The sequence below is a fragment of the Periplaneta americana genome, chromosome 5 (genome assembly GCF_040183065.1).
Source record: "Periplaneta americana isolate PAMFEO1 chromosome 5, P.americana_PAMFEO1_priV1, whole genome shotgun sequence".
Classification (NCBI taxonomy): Eukaryota; Metazoa; Arthropoda; class Insecta; order Blattodea; family Blattidae; genus Periplaneta; species Periplaneta americana.
The window spans coordinates 114,625,826-114,647,817 of record NC_091121.1 but is presented as its reverse complement, the minus strand read 5'-3'; the positions used below and the strand labels follow the sequence as shown (position 1 = coordinate 114,647,817).

The 21,992-nt window shown below is 38.2% G+C and overlaps 1 protein-coding gene across 7 annotated transcripts in view; it reads left to right on the top strand.

The window, feature by feature from the left end:
- Zn72D (Zinc-finger protein 72D) overlaps positions 1–21,992 on the top strand; it is a 140,225-nt gene that overhangs the window by 66,914 nt on the left and 51,319 nt on the right. For 6 of the 7 annotated variants that reach the window (XR_011332181.1, XM_069826404.1, XM_069826401.1 and 3 more), the window contains 3 exons: positions 23–201; positions 13,157–13,438; positions 19,522–19,695. Coding sequence is in view for 6 of the 7 variants with exons in the window: in XM_069826404.1 (XP_069682505.1) it covers positions 23–201; positions 13,157–13,438; positions 19,522–19,695 (635 nt within the window). In the remaining variant the exon portion in view is untranslated. The remainder of the gene's footprint in view (positions 1–22; positions 202–13,156; positions 13,439–19,521; positions 19,696–21,992) is intronic. The other variant, XM_069826403.1, reaches the window with a different exon arrangement.

Here is a 21,992-nt window from a genome sequence, read left to right as displayed (position 1 = left end):
TTCTGATTTTCTTGTATAACAGCATCAAAACCAGCATTTAGCACAACTAGCACATATACTGCAACAACTAGACAAGTGACTCCAGCCACTCCAAAAGCTGCATCATACAGCTCTGCTTATACTACTCAAGGGACTCAAGGAACTAATTATTCAACAGGTTATACTGCTGCAGCAGCACAGACTACAAATACTACTAAAGGTATGTGTCATAATAATTTAGAAACCACGTACTGCAAGTATAGGATGGATTTTTGGAAAGTATGCCTACAGACTGTTGCAAAGCTGTGCGTCATTGCAAAAATGTAATTACCTTACCTATATCTCTTCTGATGAAGCTTGAAAACTGTAGTTATCTTGCAGTCACTGTCAAAGTCTTTTTCCTCATGTTATTTTTTTTTTAATGAGTAATAATCAGGGACTTGCAAAGGATGAGGTTTTTTTTGTAGCTAAAAGTGGCTTTGAAATGTTCCAGAAAGCAGTTTAAAATGATACAGATGTAATGTATACATGTTATATTTATATTAACTGTTGTATCGAAGTATATCTAGCATTCCAAATGCAGAAACTGATAGAATAGGAAGATTATCCTTCAAATTTGTTCGTTTTTCTGTGAGAACATTGTTATAACAAGGCAAAAATGTTCACAGACCACATTTGTGCAAGGCAACCTTTTTAGATCAATAGATTTCGCAGCAAACTCTGGTTTTGAAACACTCGCTGCTTTTAATATAATCTCAAATTCACTTTCTGAGCTATGATTATCAACATAGTCTTTCAGTTCATGAAATCCGAAATTAACTCGTCCTATTACATACAATTCCTTAGGAGAAGGAAGTTTCTTAAAATTGTTCAGGAGAGATGGATTAATTTCCTTTTGCAACACAGTAGCACCCTTTAAAATTTCTCATGTTGGATCTTGTGACATCAGGAGATTGATATTATGATGATGTACTGAAGTACATATGAGAGAATTTTTCTCTGTTGTATCCAACCGTCATCATCAGAAGATTGCGTTTCATCAACATCATAGAAGCAACTTGCCTTAAATACACTTTAAGAGCAGCTACTTGTCTGGTACTGAGACCTGCAAGTAACCTTTGTGACACTAGAAAACTCGCTTTGCTGTATAGTTCTGAACTGAGGACAGAGACTTCCCAGAAAAGATATTAAATAATTTGAGCCTTCAAGTGGTTATCACTTCAATGAACCACTGAAATTGTCCCGTCACAAAACAAAAATTCCTTGACAATAGGCATCAGAAACCTCTTCAGAAAGAACTTAAGAGGTACAAAATAGTTCACACCACAGTTAGCAATATGTTTTTTGCACTTGATTAAGTTCAAACATTATTTTACAGCATAGAATGTCAAAATTTGTGACCTTTTTTAAAAAGCATAATTCATGTTATCGCAAATGCGAATTTTGCAGGTTCCTAGTAATGACACATGGTATTATGTGTAACGTTTCCTTACATATACTGGTTGTATCTGTAAGGACTTAACAAATTTGATTTAATCTGAGGACATACACAGTGTTTTAACATACGCAGCAGAACACATTTTACCTTGTATAGTTGTGATTCGATGTGAATTAATGTGGCAGATGTCCTACACTTGTAGCACCTCTAGTGCACCTCCTGCAACTGTGACAGTAATTTGATCTCTGAACCTGGAGACTTTTGCAGGTAAGAATGGTGCATTCTCTCGATCTTAATGTATCCCCATAAGAAAACGAGAGATGTGTGTATATATGTCTTCAAGCAATATACCTTTTGGTGAGGCAGCACTTCACATTATGTATACAGTGCCGTCTTGCCTCTTGTGCAAGTCATTTAGGACATCACTTATTTTTAGTTTATTATTGCAATTCTTCCACTAGTCTTTTATTGTCTATCATCAATTTTTCCACTATTTTACTCCTCACCCATTATTATACGAAATATACTATACTTCTAATTCTTGACCCCCTACTGTATGACACATTTCCCCTCACTTCACATCTCCAACTATTTGCACTTTTCACTGCTAACTTTTCCACATTGCTACTTTATTTAGGTCTTAGTTCTCTTTTCTCACGATTTATTCCCCTCTGCAACATTTCCTTAAGTCATACTGCTTTTTCATCTTGTTTTCCCTTCTTCCTTCATCACTGCTCCCTGAACTATCTCCTACTTGCATTACTCTACTTCTCGTCAGCCTCAATTTAGATCTTAGTTCCTTCACCCGCTTTGGAATTGCTCCCATCTGATGTCCACTATTTCCATTCGCTTGCACTGAGATCTTGTTCTGCTGTGCTTGCTGAATATCAGTTCGCGTCACTCCTGTTTCTTCTTCAGATGACGTCACTGCCTGCTTACCAGAAATTTTCACTGAATCTAAAACGTTTGCATTTGTCTCGCGTTCACTCACCACACTTGTCATTAACCTCGTCTTTGGATACGATATTCTTGATATTTTTCTTTCAAAAATTTTCTGTTCCTTTCCTTTTCGTCTGAACCTACAATTGGTTCCTTTTAACGTTACTAGACACTCTTGTACACTAAAAACCTACACTAAAAACCAAATTGTTTATCTTAATTTTGTCCTTGTTAAGTTTTGCGAATTGTCCATTTCTTCGAGCTTCTTTAACTCTTCTTCTACTTCTCACTTTGTAACTCCAGTCATTATCTATTCTGATCATTGTGTTTGCTAGCATCCTTTTAATCTTCATAATCCTCTCTTTCGTAATCAAACTCTTAAAATTTTACCAATATTGGCCTAACTTGTTCTGAATTTTGTGTTTGCTTCCTTCCTACTCTAAATGCTTCCTGTACTTGTCATCGCATATGTCCATACCAAAACATTCCCAACACACTCCTAATATCTTCTCATATGTATCAATACTCTTTCTATTTTTTTCTTATATCCCGAAAAATAACAAGTTTTTTCTCTTCTTTTCCTCCTCAAATTGATCCCATTTGCTTTTCAGAATTTCGTTTTCCTGTTGAATTTCTTCCATCTTAGCTCTGCCATGCTCTCCTTCATTTCCATTAAGTCTTGTTTCACTGTACTGTCCTATATTTCACTATTACGCACACTTGTTCACCGGTTTAATACAAGTAAATGCCTCTACTAAATGTTATTACCCGCTGACTTGCACAAAGTGAACAGACTTCCTGTGCAACTTGCTTAAGATTGACGAGAGATGTAAGATATAGGGAATGAGGTGGCCATGCTATTGACACTTTTTGATCAATCCACTGACCTGGAAAATTGAGTTTGCCTACTCTTGAAAGTAATGTCTTGCTGGAAGTGAATGTGTCTTTTGTGACCATCGTGTGTAATTGTAAAATGAGGAATTGTCATAACATGTCCAGATATATGATACTGGTAATGGTCGTCACCATGAAAAAGAAGGCTGTACACTGAGGATGCAAAACACAGTCTGTTAAGAACGTTTAAGGAATTCACGTGTATTTTCCCCTGCCCCAAATCCTGTAGAAATGAGTGTTGACCTTATCAATGATATCACTGAGCATTATGGAGTCCAGAAGTGTCTTATTACCTTCTATTTAGTCTAATATTTGTGCATAATTCTCTCCAAATCGTCTTATCTGCATCTGAATAGTTTATACACCTTAAGTGTACATAACACTTGATATGCAGCCACATGCAGAATACCACTTTTCAGAAATGGACATCTTGTTTACTTTTGTGACTTGCACAAAAACTCTTCCTTACTTCTTCTCCGGTAATGTCAGGAATATGTGCACAACCAGGCGGTTTGACATGGTGCACAGAACATATTCTCGATACAATTTTTGTACATACATACGGGCTATTCCATCTCAAATCGACCGAAATATAGACAAAATTGACCTTGCAATTTTTAAATACAATGAAACTTTTTCTGTCCGTACATTGTGATATAATGCTTTGTGCAAAGTTTGAGGCATCAGAACTTAATAGTGTTTAAATTAGTAATATTTAAATTTATCGTATTTTCATAAAATTAGCAACTTTAAACTGTTGTGGCTCCGAAACCCTTTCACCCAATGATCAAAATCATGGTGTATTTTGATGCTGAGAAGTTAAAGTTTATATTGACATGTAAACAGTTTTTCTTACTTTTTATGGAAATGGAGAAATTTAGATTTTTCTTCATTAAGACGCCTTTGGCTACGAAAAAATATTTTAAAAATATATGGTTAGATTCTGCATTGAAAGTACAAATAACACATATTTTTTACTGGTGGTACGCGCATGAACTAACCAGCTGACTGTAGGTAGTCGAGACAAGCAAGGCCAGGAGACAAACACGTTAATGTGTCGTCTAGCAGTCATGGCTGGGCTAGCTTTATCACAAGTTTTCGTAAACACAGGAGTAAAATGACGCCCAATGCTCACTTATCTTCAGCTCTCTGCCAGTGGGTGGGGTACTTTGCCGTTCAAGTCTAGGCGTGTGAAAATAATTTATTTAATACTCTCGAGACTTATTGCCATACCACTAAGCAATCAATGCGGAATCCCTCTTAATAATGCAAGGTTTTTTCTCAATTTTTTTACATTTTTACAAATGGTCAAAAACCTAAAAGTAAGTAAAATCAGATTATCTGTTTCTGTGTACAATAAAAATAAGGATTACTTCTTAACATGACCCACGAAATGTCAGCTTCAAAATAAGCTCTCGTTCAATGTTCTGCAGTAAATGGTTCCAGAGTTCTGAATGCTGAAAGAGGCTTGTTTTTATAAAATACGCTAAATTTGTCGCTCAATAATATGAAAACCGTTTGACTTTCGATAGTATATTTTTGAAAATGCACTCTCCTCAGCACCTTGTATAAGTAGGAAAAAAATTAGAGTATAAAAAAAATGCGAGGTTTTTTACTGATCGATTTCATATGGAATAGCCCATACATACATAAGAGTTCTGCCCAGCATTCTCCAATCTTTCCTATTTTCTGCCTTCCTCTTAGTCTCTGCAAATGATCCACATATCTTAATGTCGTCTATCATTTGCTATCTTCTTCTGCCCTGAGCTCTTCTCCCATTCACCATTTCTTCCAATGCATCCTTCAGTAGGCAGTTTCTTCTCAGCACTGTGAGTAAATTATGAATTTGCTGAGAGGTTTCTTGTGAAACTTCGAACTTGATGGTAGACTTTTTCTTCGAATGAAAATTAGGAACATGCTTAATCTGAAAATAACTGTCTTTGTCCCAACTGTGTGGGAATGCTTGTGATGGCAATAATGGATACCACAGTGTCTGACACTACGCGTATCCAATGCACATCAGACTCTGTGTTTTGCTGCATTGTGAAACTTTAAAATATTGTTATGTACTGTAATAAATAGGTACGAGGGTAAGTCAATAAGTATCTATACTACACTCTCTTTTTATAATTTATTACATCAAAAAATTACTCATTTTTCCCCATAGTCCCCTTGCTTCTCAATTCACTTGGTCCATCATTCTATAAGCTTCCTGATGCCCTCGGAACAAGTTTTTTGGTTGAGCAGCAAGTCACATATGCACTGCTTCCTTCCCTTCTTGGTTTGTGGTGAATCGACGGCCTCTTAAAGACATCTTTAAGTGGACCAAAAAGATGGAAATCTGATGGGGTGAGATCGGGGCTATGCAGATTACTCCAAAACCTCTAAACCCAGTTTCTCAAGTTTCCACAGCAGTTTGTGGATGTGCAAAAGAACTCCTTCTGACAATAGGCCTCAGTGTTTAGTTCTAATTGCAGGCTTCAGCTTGTTACAAAGCATCTCATTGTTAATGAGCACTTTATTGTTGAGCCTTCTCAAAGTAATGTTGCAGTGTTGGCCCTTGAGAGCACCAGAAAAGTGAGATTCGAGGTGTGTCCATTCCATGCTCTGGCATTTGCTTTCAGATTCAAAATTATGGATCTACATTTCATCTCCAATGACTTTGTTTCAAATAAGCTTCACCTTCATCAGCATGGCAATTCAATTAGCATTGGCAAATGGACATACAATTGTGCTTGTGCTCTCAGTGAGCTGTTTCGGGACCAATCTTGCACAGATTAATATGAAAGGCAAGCCTTTTATGAATCTCACATGCCGAATCATGACTAATTTTCATAATGTTGGCATTTCATCAGTTGTCTGAATTATGGCATGGACTTAATGTGAGTGTCACTAGTGGCTGTGGATGGGTGTCTTGCTGTTTCTGCGTCCTTCATATTTGTCCGACCATTTTTGAATTTTAAAATCCATTTGTGCACACTTTGCTGTGGTAAAAACGTTGTCCCCATATTTGTGCGGAAAGACCTCGATGAATTTCTATTCCTGGTACACCTTCAGACATCAAAAAATGGATCACTGCACACTGTTCTTCTTAGATGCAAACTGAGAGAGATGCAGCCATATTTACTGTGCAACAGCACGACACTAATTGGAGTGACAGTGGTCAAACATTTCACAAGCAGAGATAAAGGCACCACCTGTTGATGTATGAGTGCACAAAGTGGTACAGCCAGCTTACATAAGATTAAAACAAAAGTGTGAATACTTATTGACTTGCCCTCATATTCTTTCAAAGTCGTATTTCTTTTAGATGCATATTGTTTGTTTTTAAGAACCTTAGATTGAGTACAAATAGCCATAGATGCTTATGCACTCTAATAAACATCATTATCACTTGATGAAGGATGAGTGGAACAGAGAAAAATTCTCTGCAGCACTGGGATTTTAACCTGGGTTTTCAGCTCTACGTTCTGACGCTCTATCCATTAAACCACACTGGATTCCCATCCTGATACCGGATTGAATCCTCTCAGTTTAAGTTCCACCTCTTGGGTTCCCTCTAGTGGCCAACCCTCATGCACTGCTTCGTAGATGTATGACAGTGGCACAATGTCCAACACATGTGCAGAGGTGCACTCATGAAATATCGTATGTACTTCGGTACATTGTAATAAAATCATCACGTATGTACTTCGGTACATTGTAATGAAATCATTATCACTGTTATGTTTCACTCATATGGTCGTGGTGGTCAGGGGAAATGGGAACAGAACATGGTCAAGAAAATTGCGAGTTTGTTGAGGAGGGAGCATTAAAAGTAGTTGGGTTGGCTTGACTATAGTTTATTGCTAAATTATGCAAGAATAGAATACTGTTCCTTGATAGGGGAAATGGAAGTCTAAGCAAGAACTCAAACAAATCAGGTTGATCTAAGACTGTGGTTCCAAAGTATCTTGACCTAGGAGCTACTTTGAAAATTTTCATCTGGTAGTGATCTACTACAGGCAAACGTGCTGAAAAGAGATAATTAATTACATTTAGAAAAAACATTATTCACTTAGATTAGGGGAAAATGGTTATTGTGGTAAGGAAAACGACACATTGTGATGATGAGCGTGCCCTTGTTAGTAGAAAGAGTACTACTCCTGTTAAGTTTATTTTTTTCTAAATGAACCAGTCACTAAAGGGCTCTGGTCCAATTTTTTGATAAAGTCCACTAAAATACTATTGTATTCGTCATTCTTGAATACACCTTTCTGTTAAGAAATTACATTATTTTATGGATTCATTAAGATGTACAGAAGCTGCACAATTTTCACAGCACATTTGAAAAATCCCCATTCCTGGTATAAGGCCATTTTTATGGAAATCTGATTGCTGTTTTGATTTCGGACTTGTCGTTTGTAAAATGCCAGATTCAAATGTGGGTTATAGCTTGGACTGTCATTCTGATACTCTTGTCTAAGTGAGAGTCAATTGGTTTCTGTACTCGTTTTTTTGACGAGTTAAATAGTAGAAAAAGTCTATCCACATAGGTTGAGAAGAACAAAGAATTAATCCCTAAAGCAACTTGTACCAAAACAGGATATTTTTTATTTTGCCACAAGGGACCAGACAGACGGTGGACTTAATACAGCCACATTCTTCACTGACAAGTCACTTTGAAATATTATCAGTTCTATATCCAAGATGTCTCCTTCGAACGTCTCTGTGATGATTAGAAAATTCTTAAACATCAATGTTCATGAAAGGATTTGAAACAAACTGCAAGAAGATCAGTTTTTTAAGGCAATGAACCTATGCTGAAATTCCTTCGCAAGGTGGAGAGAATCTCAAGATGACAGATACCAGTGAAGGGATTAGGAGTGTTTTCATTTCCAATACATCATTCCAAGCAAGAAAAGTATTTTAAATCTCCTCTACTGAATTTCTTCTCCCAAAGTTCTAGTCTCTTGGAGAATGCTTACATATCAGATATCATCTCCCCCAAAATTTTTGTTTTTTGCTCTGAAGATTAAAATTAAATTAATTGAGTTTCTCTGTATGTTGATTAGAGAGAGAAACTCTCGAAGCTACTCAAGAGTCTTCAAGTTGAGGATACTGAAAACCATTTTCTCTTAAATATATATACCACTATTACTGACAGCAAGTCGTTAAAGCCCTGCAATATTCATCCATTGCCGAGCCAGCAAACTTCTGTATGAAGAAGCAGTTCACCATACAATTGAGCTCGTCTGTCAGGGCTTTGAACAAGCATCTTTGACAGCATACACCCTCACTTGGTTAACAATTTTGATTACAAGTTTCATAACCTTTAGTTCAAAAATTTTTGGACAGAAAGTTAGCTGGTATATTATGCAGTGGTGGGACACAAAGTTAGGGAAACTACCATCTTTTCTGCACAAAGAAAGAAAGCTCCATCTTTTGTGATACCAACAAACTTGCTGAATAGAACATTTTCTGAAGAGGTGAAGTTCTTGGACTCAGAGTAAATGTCCTGTCCTCTTGCATGTCGCTTCAATGAAATAATTTTCCAGAGTTCCACCCTGTATACATGTTTAATTCCTTGATTATCTTTTCAGACAAGCAAAAGTAATACTGATTTCCCTTTATAATCTCTCCTGGAATATATCTACTGTCTGGGGAAAAGCTATTATAATACAAATTTTGAAAATTGATACACCAGCTAATAGTTTTTAGAGTTACTGACCAATACCACCTACTAGTGTGATGGCCAAAATTGTGGAAAAGATTATTTCGTACAGATTTAATTGATTCCTGGAATCTAATCTTTTTCCTATTCAGATGGCTGTAGAGAATTACATTCAACAAATAAACAGATTTTAAATTTTAGTGAAGATATTAAAGATAGTTTAAACTGAAAAGAAGACAATTTGGAAAAACTAATTGATTTTCAAGAAGCATATTACTCTATTGATTTCATTATCCAAGGATTTCTTGTCACAAAAGACAGTAATAATTTGTCTAAAAATAGACTCTCACAGTAGTGGCTCGTAGTTAAAGGCTCTTAGGTGGAGCCGCTCCTATAAAAAGTCTCCTACAAAAATTTTGACATTTGTCTGTGTTTAATAATAGAATAAAGATTTTCAATAGAGGAGGAACATTGAAATTTTACTCAGCTCGTTCCTTAATAATGATTAAAACATTTGGAACTGTTGGTACCGATAGATGTTTTTGAGATAGGTTAAATAGCCTATTAATAACAGAGGCTCAACATCTACTTTCTCCTCCGCACAAGAGAAACAGGACAAGGTGGTTTACTAGCAGAATTTGGCTAATAAGAGTACAGTTAAGATGTAGATCTGATAGTCTTGGTCATTGCCAGCATTTTCTAGCTCTGAGTTTTAAAAGACCTCTTGGAGAAGAGAAAAACAATGTCTGACGCTCCATTCTTGAGGTTACATGTCTGCTCTCTCATTCATTTTACAGTAGGTCATAGGTCTAATTGGCATTTTAGAATGACATTGTGATAGGATGGAATAGTTCAGTTATTTGTTGATACAATTGGTATCCCCAGTATCCCATAAAGTGAAAGTTTTTGAAACCTCTGTCAGGGATGGAAAAAAGAACACAACAGAAATTCTAATGCACAAATTACTTTTGGCTTGCCCTTCGTAATACGAGTATCGGTATTGTATGCACTTGTGAACTTGTGATTGTGAGAACTGTTTGCAAATGTTTGAGAACAATGAATTGTGTGTAATATATCGAAAGAGAGAAGGACCGATTTCATCTACAAGCAAATGAATTAAGGTAACTCAAGTCCCGTTATATACAGGGTGACTCATATTAATGTCCAACTTTTTATTACACTGTAGTAGTGAAACCAATCAGGTTAAGTGACCCATGCCACCGCTAAAATGTACCGTGTTTCATACCATTAAAAGCACAAAAGAAGCTGTCATTTTATTTTACTTTGTGTTTTCGGTACAGTCCGAAATATTTAATATAATCAGAAAAATGTAGTGTGAATCTTAAAACATTAACCATGGCCACAAGACTGACTGTGTATGATCGAACACGAATTGCTGCTCGAATGAATATGTAGTGGTCCCCAATTACAGTGCAGAAATGGTGGAGAATGGTGAAAGGAAGAAATGTGACGCTGGACTAAAAGACCATCAAGAGACTTCACGCCAACTTGATTCACACTGGCTCTGTTACACAACAGAAGGGTGCTGGTCGACCAAAAGCAGTGATCACAAAGGAGGCCAAAGCAGCTGCTACTGAGGTCTTCTGAAGTCCTACGAAATTCATTCGACAGTACCAGCGGGAATCTGGCGTATCCTATGGGTCCGTGCAGCAGTTGCTAAAGGAAATGAATTGACAGCCATGGAAGCCATACTTTGTGCAAGCTCTGTCATGTGAGGGCTGTGATATCAGAATGGAGTTTGTGGAGTCTCTGCTAGCATGGATTCAAGAGGAACCTAAACTTTTGCGACACATTCTATGGTCAGATGAGAGGAGTGGGACTGAGTGCCAAATGAAATGCTTGTGAGAGCAATACAGAATGTTCAGTCATGTCTGGAAAAATGTGCAGCAAATGCTGGTGCTTACATCTAATTTTAATATTGGTGGAATTTTAAGCAATCCTAATGACTGGACTATTAGTTCATGCTACTTTGATCCTGTCATGTTAATTCCTTTACTTGTGATAAAGGAATAAAAAGTTGGACATAAATATGGGTCGCTCTGTATATTATAACTTATTGTTAAAAATTCCCACTTAAGGAAATACATGAATAAACAAATAAAAAATAAATAAACGAATACTCATGCTTGAGGTCCTGGAAATTTGCCATTTCAACCTAGAGCCTTCCTGAGTTTTATAAACACGAGCTGTGACTGAGCTCAAATAAAAATCTCATTATTTCCAGATGATGTGGAATCGACAATTATTAATGAACTCAGCACAACAATCCGTGACAAGTGATAACATTTACAGAATTGGTCATCTAACAACTTGATGAAAATAAATACAAATAAATGTTCGTAGTAATTTGAAGGGCAAGAATATATGTAGCGTTTTTCCAATACATTTACTGTAGAATTTCCTTTTTAATTTGTTTGGAACTAACAGTAATTTAAGAAACAAGTCTGTGTTGTACTCAAGATTTTTTTTCTTGTAGAGTATACATAAATTGCTATAATCAGTATAACAAGCAGAGCTATTACTGTACACTTTTTTTTTTTTTTTTTTTTTTGGTGATATAGGATATCTTTGTATATTCTATTCCCTCTTTGCATTTAACACGCTATTATTGAAAGAGTTAAGATTCAATACACCAAGTTTCTTCTGTTACTGAAAGTTTGAGCAATAGGAGAAAAGTGAAGTTTGATAACTAAAGTAGCATTCTTGCATCTTTACGAGGCATATTATGTAGAGTACAAGATTGTGAGACTATACCTGTTTGCCAAATGGAGGTCACTGTCCCATTGCCACAGTTTAGAAAGTTCTGAAGGGAGAGAAAACCTATACAGAGAACGCAAAATATAGTATGAAATGAATAAATTCGTCTTGGATTGTCGAATTTTAACACTCATAGCTCTGATTTGTTTTTGATGCCTTACCCATTCAACTCTGCTAACGAGTTACAATTTGAGGAACATTGAGAAAGTCTCCTGGATTAATAAATTGATGCATTAGTTTGTTGAAGGATCGATTTGGTGTCCTGGATTAATAAATTGATGCATTAGTTTGTTGAAGGATCGATTTGGTGTCGCAACTGTTGGAATAATTTATGGATTGATTGGCAGACAAGTTTGATGCATTTAAGTAGTGTAGCTATGTTACAGTTATTTCATATTTAATAGAGGAGGAGAAGGCCTGTTATGTGACTTACCATTTGCTGTGGCTATATCACCACTGGTTATGGAGGGGGAATATAAGGTTTTAGTTTGAGCAGAACTTCGTGTAATATACACCTTGTCCCACTTAGAGGGATCGAGAAATAAGTGCTAATTTAAAGTATAAATAATGGTTTTATAACATAACTTTTTGTACGACTTGATGTAAAAACTATCCGAATTTTGGAGAATGGTCAGTGCAACTCGATGTGTGTGCCTTGCTACTCTGAAGACATCCAAAAGGTACTCAACCTTCAGCTAAGTGTTGCATAACATTTGTGGACTGATTAGTGCAACTGCATTTATAATGTGTTGTCTTAGTTTTTTCAAAGTGTCAGCTGTACCATTGGTACACAACATTCGTCATAAAGTCTCAGAAGAAGGTCAATGGGTGTAAAGTCAAGTGACTTAGGTAGCCAGGTAAGGGTTCTCCTTTTCTGATCAACCTATTGGGAAAGTTTGCCTTCAAGAATCCACACACTGCTCGATAGTAATGGGGGTGGAGCCCCATGTTGCTGAAAAACCGATCCTGGGGGAGTTGATCAACAACAAAAGTTCTGCACATGTCCAGATACACATTCCCTTTGTTGTCTCGATGAAGGAGAATGGTCCAATAATGGAATGTTCTACTGAATGGTGCCAGGCTTGTTTCCATGACAAATATTAGTGCGCATGCACACAAATATGCTACTGTTTTTAAACCATTGGTGCATAAACTTGGACAGTTTCTGCATCTTGTCAGATGTAAATCATCTGGTTTTAAGTGTTGAGCATTTATCTCTCAATTCCTCTAAGCGTGACAATGTATTAACCATCCTGAAACACATTCTTTGTGATCTCCCATCCTTTCTTCTCTTGTGCAGCTCACATACTAGGTTTCACGTCCTCATCTATACAACATTTTGATGTATGGTAGTTAAAATAAGCTTCCATGTCATTTAAATTTATTTCAGCATTATTTGTAAAGAGATGTTAGTATTTTAACAAAAAAAAATTAAGTATAGTCCATAAATTTCAAAAGAAATGCTTTTTACATGTTCCTATATAGCTGCCGCCAATACAACTTATTCAGGATATGATGCAGCGCTCTACAGTGCTGCCACCATGTATGTGGCACAACAAGCTCAGACAGGTGCTGGGGGTGCTGCAGCAGCTGCAGCCACCACCAACACAGGAACTGCAAAATCTACAGGCTCATGGCAAGGCTATAAAAAGGGACCGATGCCTGGTGGTATGAAAACTATGAAACCAAAGCAGCCCCCCAAACCACAACAGCTTCATTATTGTGATGTGTGCAAGATCAGTTGTGCAGGTCCACAGGTAATTACTTTGAATATTTTTAAGCGACATTCAGTTATTATTGCAAGGCGGTAGCACCAAATAACTGTTTATTCAATCGACTGTAAAACTTTTTTCTCAAGTTTTTTTGTTTTTACATAAGATAGTGATAAATGAGAAGGTATTTCCTCGTATAGTTTAGTAGACAAATTATTTACATAATTATACCTTTAAAACGAATTGTTCAAGGAATTTGTAGCAAAAATACACAAAGAAGTTGCTTTGTAAAATTAACTTTACTTTTATAATGGAAATAGAATAAATAGAGTAATTCTTAGATCTGGAATTGTAGATAACAAATGAGTAAATGGGAACTGAGAGTTTCAGAAAACTTTACTGTGGTCATTACATCATAAGTAGTCATCTTGTACCAGCCACATGTTAACTTGGCATTTCATGCTCATAATGTGTCCCTGAAGTTGCACCATCAATATTATGAGCTGGGTCATTCTGTAGTAACTAATGTTACATTCACACACATTTATGAAGTTACTAGATATACTAAAACAAAAAATATATATATATTTTTTTTTGGCTTATTGCATTTAGGAACATCATAGCAGCAACCAGTAATAGGGAATATCATTATTTGTGACTTATTGATGAAATAGTTACAATACTGATTACTGAGTTACTATGGAATGACCCAGCTCATGTATAGTTTATCTGAGTCGTCAGTTATGCTGCACCTGGTTACAATACATAATTTCCTTTAAAGAAACCTGGGATGGTAAGAACAGGCAATCATGGTGTGAAATTTTGCGGAATCTTGTGCCACTTCCAAATCGTCAATTTCAACAAGCTGTAGAAACTCGCAAATATGTGATGGTATTCAGAATTAAAAAAAGAGTATAGGACTAATGATTCTCGTACTAGGTGTATCAAACTATAATTTCTCTAGATGAAGTGACGATTTGTCAATTCGTGAGAATTATTAGTAGCGTAAAACCCGGAAGTCAGTGAGTCATAGTTGAATGGAGCCATACTTCATCCATAAACCATATTACGAGGCGTGTTCTTAAAGTAAGTTCCAAAAGGGTGTAGTAAGTAAACAAGAAGATATTTACAAACCATTTTTGTTGCATTGTATTCCCCACACTTCAATTACTTCTCAACATAATCTCCACCATTATTGAGGCATTTATCGAGTCGTGGCACAAGTCTTTCTATACCCTCATTGTAGAATTCGCCCGCCTGCGATGCGAACCACTCCTGCACTGCTGTTTTCACTTCGTCGCCATCAAAATGTTGACCACCGAGGAACTTCTTGAGGTGCAGGAAGAGATGAAAGTCACTCTGAGCCAAATCCGGGCTGTAGAGGGGATGGTCAATTTTTTCCCAGCCAAATTTCGAGATGAGATTTTGGGTGTCACAAGCTGTTTGTGGCCGAGCGTTGTCATGAAGCAACACAACTCCGTTGGTCAGCATCCCACGTCTCTTGTTCTGAATTGCTCAACGGAGCTTCTTCAAGGTCTGACAATAGGTTTCTCTATTAATGGTTTCACCCCGAGGCAAGAATTCGATGAGTAGGACTCCTTTTCTGTCCCAAAAAATGGTGCACATGATCTTGCGTGTTGACATGATTTGTTTGAATTTCTTGTTCCTTGGCGATGCATTCCATGGACTGCTGCTTCGATTCAGGTGTCATGTGAAACACCCAAGTCTCGTCACCTATCACGATATGGTCAAGAAACTCATCACCTTGCTCACTGTAATGTGTGAGAAAGCTCAATGCACTGGAAGCTTGTTTGGTTTTGTGTTCCTCGGTGAGCATCTTGGGTACCCATTGTGAGCACAATTTTGTAGAGAACACTCCGTGACATTTGTGGAAAATTCAAGGAAAGCAAAGAAATTGTGAACCTTCTGTCCTCATGAATTTTTTCATCGACAGCACGCACCAAATCGTCATTGATCAAAGATGGCCGACCGGTACGCTGCTCGTCATGCACAGACATGCAGCCCTCGAACTTCCTAACACATCTCCTGACCATTCCATCACTAATGGCATCATCACCATACACCTCACAAAGTTGACGAATGTCAGCTTGTTTGATGTTTCTCACATTCAAGAAACTGATAACAGACTGCATCTCAGAGTCGGCGGGGTGCTTGATCACTTTAAACATTTCAACTGATCACAACTAACCACACACATGGACTGAAGCTCTGAAACTGCATGCACAGCTTGCCTGAGGACTGAAGAAGAAAACACGCATGTGCAAAATAACGATTGCAGTGATGCGATGGCTATAATTGAAAACAGAACTAACTTTAAGAACACGCCTCATGTTGAGCACACCAGGCATATTGCATATCACCTCCTGAAATCACAAATGGAATGCTGCTCTTATCTACTTTGAGCAATTTGTGTACTGTATGAACAATGGTTTGCTTTCTTTGTTGCCTTCTGATGTGTTGAGTATTGTCTTCTGTAAAAGTCATTCCAGTCTACCACAAACATTCTCCCTTCCCTTTATACAATGGACAGACGCAAAGGCTAGCACCACAGCCTCGAATAATCTTATTGTGCCTTACCAGTCCTTTTAATTAGGAATATTGTTTTCTTTTTTTCTTTGTCATCGTAAGTCTCACTACAGCACACATTCAACACTTATCCCCTCCAAAGCTTCCTATCCTCCTGAGTTCTGAAAGTATAGTCTACTATACTATACTTAATACATGATTATGATATAAGATGTGCAGAGACCTGAAATATACGAGGGGGATCCAGGAAATGACAGTTTGCACATACCCGCTGCGCAGCTGACTCCCCTTCCTTGTTTGAAGGTCAACTGGCTTCCTTAACATGTGTTCTCATAATGTTGTGAGTACTGGTTGCAACAAGTCGCCATTGTGCATTTTGTGTTACTTCAAAATGAACGACGTGATTGATAATCCCGCCGACTGTGAGGTGAGGAGTGTGATTCGATTTTTGAATGCCCGACATTTGAAACCTGCAGAAATTTACCGGCAATTGAAAGAAGTGTATGGTGATACTGTAATGAATGAAAGAAATGTGAGAAAATGGTGAGAAATGTTCAACAATGGGCGAACAAAAATGTCCACGATGAAACTCGACCCGGACGCCCATCACTCATCACAGAAGACCTGAAGACTAAAGTGAACGACAGAATCTTGCAAGACAGGCACACATCACTCTACGAATTGCATATTGCCTTTCCTGACATTTTTCGTTCTTTGCTTGGTGAAATTGTGTCGCAACATCTTGGTTACCACAAAATCTGTGCACAATGGGTTCCACGGCAACTGAGTGACCAACACAAAACTCAGAGAATGGCCTCAGCATTGACATTCTTGATGCGATATCACACAGATGGAGACGCCTTTCTTGATCAAATTTTGACTGGTGATGAGACCTGGGTGTCTCACAACACCCCAGAGACCAAGCGCCAATCACGTCAGTGGCATCATCCCTCATCACCCAAGAAACCGAGAAAATTCAAACAGACTCTCTCAACACAAAAAGTCATGGCTACTGTCTTTTGGGATCGCAAAGGTGTTCTTTTGCTGGATTTCATGCCAAAAGGCACTACGATCAATGCAAATCGTTATTGTGAGACTTTACAAAAACTACGGCGAGCCATCCAAAACAAGAGGCGAGGAATGCTTTCGAGAGGAGTTGTGCTTCTTCACGACAACGCCCGCCTGCACACTGCTGCTTGAACTCGAGAATTGCTGGATCAATTCGGTTGGGAAATCTTTGATCATCCGCCCTATAGTCCAGACCTTGCTCCTAGCGATTTTCACCTTTTCACTAAGCTGAAAGACTTTCTGGGGGGTACGCGTTTTGGAAGTGATGAAGAGTTGAAGACAGTGATCACCTGGCTTAATGAACTGGCGGCAGAGGAGTATAACACGGGAATTCTAAAGCTAGTGAGCAGATACGACAAATGTTTAAATGTAGGTGGTGATTATGTAGAGAAGTAAAGGAAGCTTCAGTTATGTAACAGACTTTGTTTTTTCAAATAAATATATTTTTTTTAATTATTACAACAAAACGGTCGTTATTTCCTGGGTCCCCCTCGTAGTATAATATACCTGCCTCCTCAGATTAATGCCATTTGTATGCCAGTCATAGTACTGTTTCTTGCTGCACCATTATGAGTGATTACTATTGAAATGGAGAATAAACAGTGGAATGATATTGTGAAACTGCAGAATGGCAGGGGAATGATAGTGAAACTGCAGAACCCCAAGAAAGAACTCGGGAATCTTGTCTTAGTCCACCAAGTCTCTGCCATTACCAGGACATGGACCCAGATTAACAGTCTTCATAAAACCAGTGCTCTGCCAAATTGTTTACTAAGGCAGCGTACATGGCTGGAGTTTTTTTGCGAGGTTTTTCCAGATGTAAGACAAATGTGAAGTAACCTCTGGCAAATCCATGGATCTCGCTTACCACCAATTTCATCGACACTATATAACCTAGTTGATACAGCATCGTTAAATAAACCACTAAAAAGAAACATCTCTTACCATAGCCTCTGACAGTCGTGATTGGTGTTGGCCTCGTTTGAGGAGGGACCCTGTCATTTAAAATTAGTTTCTCGAATTGTGTATTGTTGACTTGAACGTTATTTTTGAACACCATATTTTATCCTGAACTGCTGCTGCTCTTCTTTATGTGAGCTAGTAGTGACCTAATAGATTCATATGTTTTCCCAATACACCTATTTTGTAACTGCACTATCTCATAGAGCTCTGCTGACTCTGGATAAAGCATTCAACAATTTGCACATGCTTAGAGACTGCATTTGTGCCGCAGGTTTTTTTAATCTATGTGGTTGATAGAGGACGAATCAATCAGAGCCTTTTAAGTCACCTGGATATGTTTCTGGGGAATCTCCCTCCACGCAGTTTGTATGCGAGTCCACAAAGCATCGAGTGGGTGCTGGAGGACCATAACAAACAAGTTGCCGACTAACTGTATCCCAGACATGTTCGATGGGTGACATGTCTTATGAATGTACAGACCAGGGACACAATATCCTGTACAAAAGTTAATGTCCGTCCACAGATTATGATATGCTTCAGGTGGATAAAGATGTGTGTTACGAATTGTCAACTATCCGAAGACGTTCATGCTTCCCAGGAATGTAACCATAACTGATGTCATTTATTGCCAACAACTCTGATGTTGTGTGGCCGCAATTGAAAAATGACCAGAAGGATTGCATCTAGCACTGCTGCAACGCAATAATGCACACTCACATTCTGCTAACATGATGAAGGAAGCTATCAAGGAGCTTGATTGATAGGTGATTCTTCATCCCCTCTATTCTCCCAATCTTGTGTTGTCGGGTTTCCACCTTTTCAGTTTTCAACAGTCTTCAAGGGAACTCTTTAATAACGAATATGCTTAACAAAGTATGCTTGATGACTACTTTAACTCGAAAGTAGCAGATTTTTTCAGACACAGAATTGCAAAACTACCCGATCATTTGTGGAATCATAGATAATGTAGGAAAATATATTTATTAATTTCTCTCCTCTATTCATTCAAAAACATTTGTAAAAAAAAAAAAAAGACATACAGAACTTTTGCATCAACCCAATGTAAATATGTAAAATTTAAAAGATAATTTATCAAAATCTAGGCTTGAATTACAAGTGACTTTTTCCAAATTTGTCCAAACACGATACAGAATTCCTTGGCAAAGGAAATTATCCTGAAGTATTTCACTATTTACTTACATAAATAAGGTGATTTTCAATCCAATATCGAATCTCGTTAGTGTGAATGGTATAGACCCAGAAACAGAAATTTGGGCCACCCAAATTTTACAAGTTTCAGTTATAACATACTGTGCATGCTCAGTCTCATGTATGTTATAACTGGAACTTGGTGGGCCAAATTTTGCTTCTGGATATATACATTTGAAGGACATTGGCTCCTTTCGCCATGAGAAGAGATTTCTGTAGTAGAGAAGTACTTGGTTCCCTTGGGAAGAATACTTGCATCAGGTATTTTATGTAAGCTAATGTCTGTTATATTTAATATGTTATAATATGTCAGTATATTGAACGATTGTTTCAATCCTTAGACATACCGTGAACATCTAGAAGGTCAGAAGCACAAGAAGAAAGAATCTGCTTTGAAATTGGGATCTGCTCCTGCTGCACGAGGTGGCAATGCTCTGCGATGTGAACTCTGTGATGTGACTTGCACAGGTTCTGATGCTTATGCTGCACATATTCGTGGAGCCAAGCATCAAAAGGTATCAAATTTTGATTCCTTTCTTGTTAATGTAATATTGTTGCCTATGTAATACACAAATGTCTGCATCTAATTATTTTTCAGCACAAAATACATACACTACCTATCAAAAGGTTCTATATCAGCTATGAAAACAACTACATACTTTATTTCAATGTACAAATACATCGGAAAAACTAAACAGACCAACAAAATAAATATTTTCTCTCTCTAGCACCACGATATGATAGAATATTTAAAACGAAATCCCTATTTTAACCACAAATCCATAGTTGTGATAGGTGACTGAAAACTTTTGACCTGGTTTTTCCATAGTTGTGATAGGTGACTGAAAACTTTTGACCTGGTTTTTTTTTTTGTGTGTGTGTGTGTGTGTGTGGGTGTGTGTGTGGTGTGTGTGTGTGGGGGGGTGGGTGGGGGGGGGGGGGTGTGGGGTGTGTGGGTGGGGGTGTGTGTGTGTGTGGGTGGGTGGGTGGGGTGTGTGGGGTGTGTGGGTGGGGGTGTGGGTGTGGGTGGGGGGGGGTGTGTGTGTGTGTGTGTGTGTGTGTGTGTGTGTGTGTGTGTGTGTGTGTGTGTGTGTGTGTGTGTGTGTGTGTGTGTGTGTGTGTGTGTGTGTGTGTGTGTGTGTGTGTGTGTGTGTGTGTGTGTGTGTGTGTGTGTGTGTGTGTGTGTGTGTGTGTGTGTGTGTGTGTGTGTGTGTGTGTGTGTGTGTGTGTGTGTGTGTGTGTGTGTGTGTGTGTGTGTGTGTGTGTGTGTGTGTGTGTGTGTGTGTGTGTGTGTGTGTGTGTGTGTGTGTGTGTGTGTGTGTGTGTGTGTGTGTGTGTGTGTGTGTGTGTGTGTGTGTGTGTGTGTGTGTGTGTGTGTGTGTGTGTGTGTGTGTGTGTGTGTGTGTGTGTGTGTGTGTGTGTGTGTGTGTGTGTGTGTGTGTGTGTGTGTGTGTGTGTGTGTGTGTGTGTGTGTGTGTGTGTGTGTGTGTGTGTGTGTGTGTGTGTGTGTGTGTGTGTGTGTGTGTGTGTGTGTGTGTGTGTGTGTGTGTGTGTGTGTGTGTGTGTGTGTGTGTGTGTGTGTGTGTGTGTGTGTGTGTGTGTGTGTGTGTGTGTGTGTGTGTGTGTGTGTGTGTGTGTGTGTGTGTGTGTGTGTGTGTGTGTGTGTGTGTGTGTGTGTGTGTGTGTGTGTGTGTGTGTGTGTGTGTGTGTGTGTGTGTGTGTGTGTGTGTGTGTGTGTGTGTGTGTGTGTGTGTGTGTGTGTGTGTGTGTGTGTGTGTGTGTGTGTGTGTGTGTGTGTGTGTGTGTGTGTGTGTGTGTGTGTGTGTGTGTGTGTGTGTGTGTGTGTGTGTGTGTGTGTGTGTGTGTGTGTGTGTGTGTGTGTGTGTGTGTGTGTGTGTGTGTGTGTGTGTGTGTGTGTGTGTGTGTGTGTGTGTGTGTGTGTGTGTGTGTGTGTGTGTGTGTGTGTGTGTGTGTGTGTGTGTGTGTGTGTGTGTGTGTGTGTGTGTGTGTGTGTGTGTGTGTGTGTGTGTGTGTGTGTGTGTGTGTGTGTGTGTGTGTGTGTGTGTGTGTGTGTGTGTGTGTGTGTGTGTGTGTGTGTGTGTGCACCAGGGTTCCTTATCTCGAATTGATACACGTGCCCTTCCCCTTAACCCATAATCTCTGAAAGTTTGTAGCACCAGCCCGGAAACATCCTGCACACACACAGATATATATATATATATATGGAAGTGCCTGTAATTTCCACCCTTTTTCTAAAAATTTGAATGAGGGAGTAATTACTCAATGACTGCAAATTTTCGAGAATAGTCTAGTCATAAATACATTCAACAATTCATGTACTAACCAAATCAGTGTTTAATACTTAATAGCTACAAATTTAGAATACAGTGAAACTTCTTTTACACATTTCGCACCTATATGTATTTCACATTTATGCAAAATTCTGGCTAAATTCCTATATTTTCTATGTTAATTCATTTCGTCTGGTTTTTTACACTTCACGATTGTATTTGAAATTCCAGGAGAAACAAAACGTCATTTTTACATTGTAAATCAATCGTGTTCGAAATTAGAAATTGCAAGAAACAATAATCAGCACATTTTCATTGTTAATATGCGGCCCAATTTGAAATTCGTGGAAATTCGAAGTTGCCCATGCTTGTCTCCTACAATCATATGTCCTTTAATGACACCATTACTGCTTTAGAAATAGTGAAATGTTTTGTAACACCATGATATAACTGAACAAATTATGAAACAGTTATTACAATTCGAGGGCATAGTTTATTCCTTAGGAGTAAGCATGTAATCA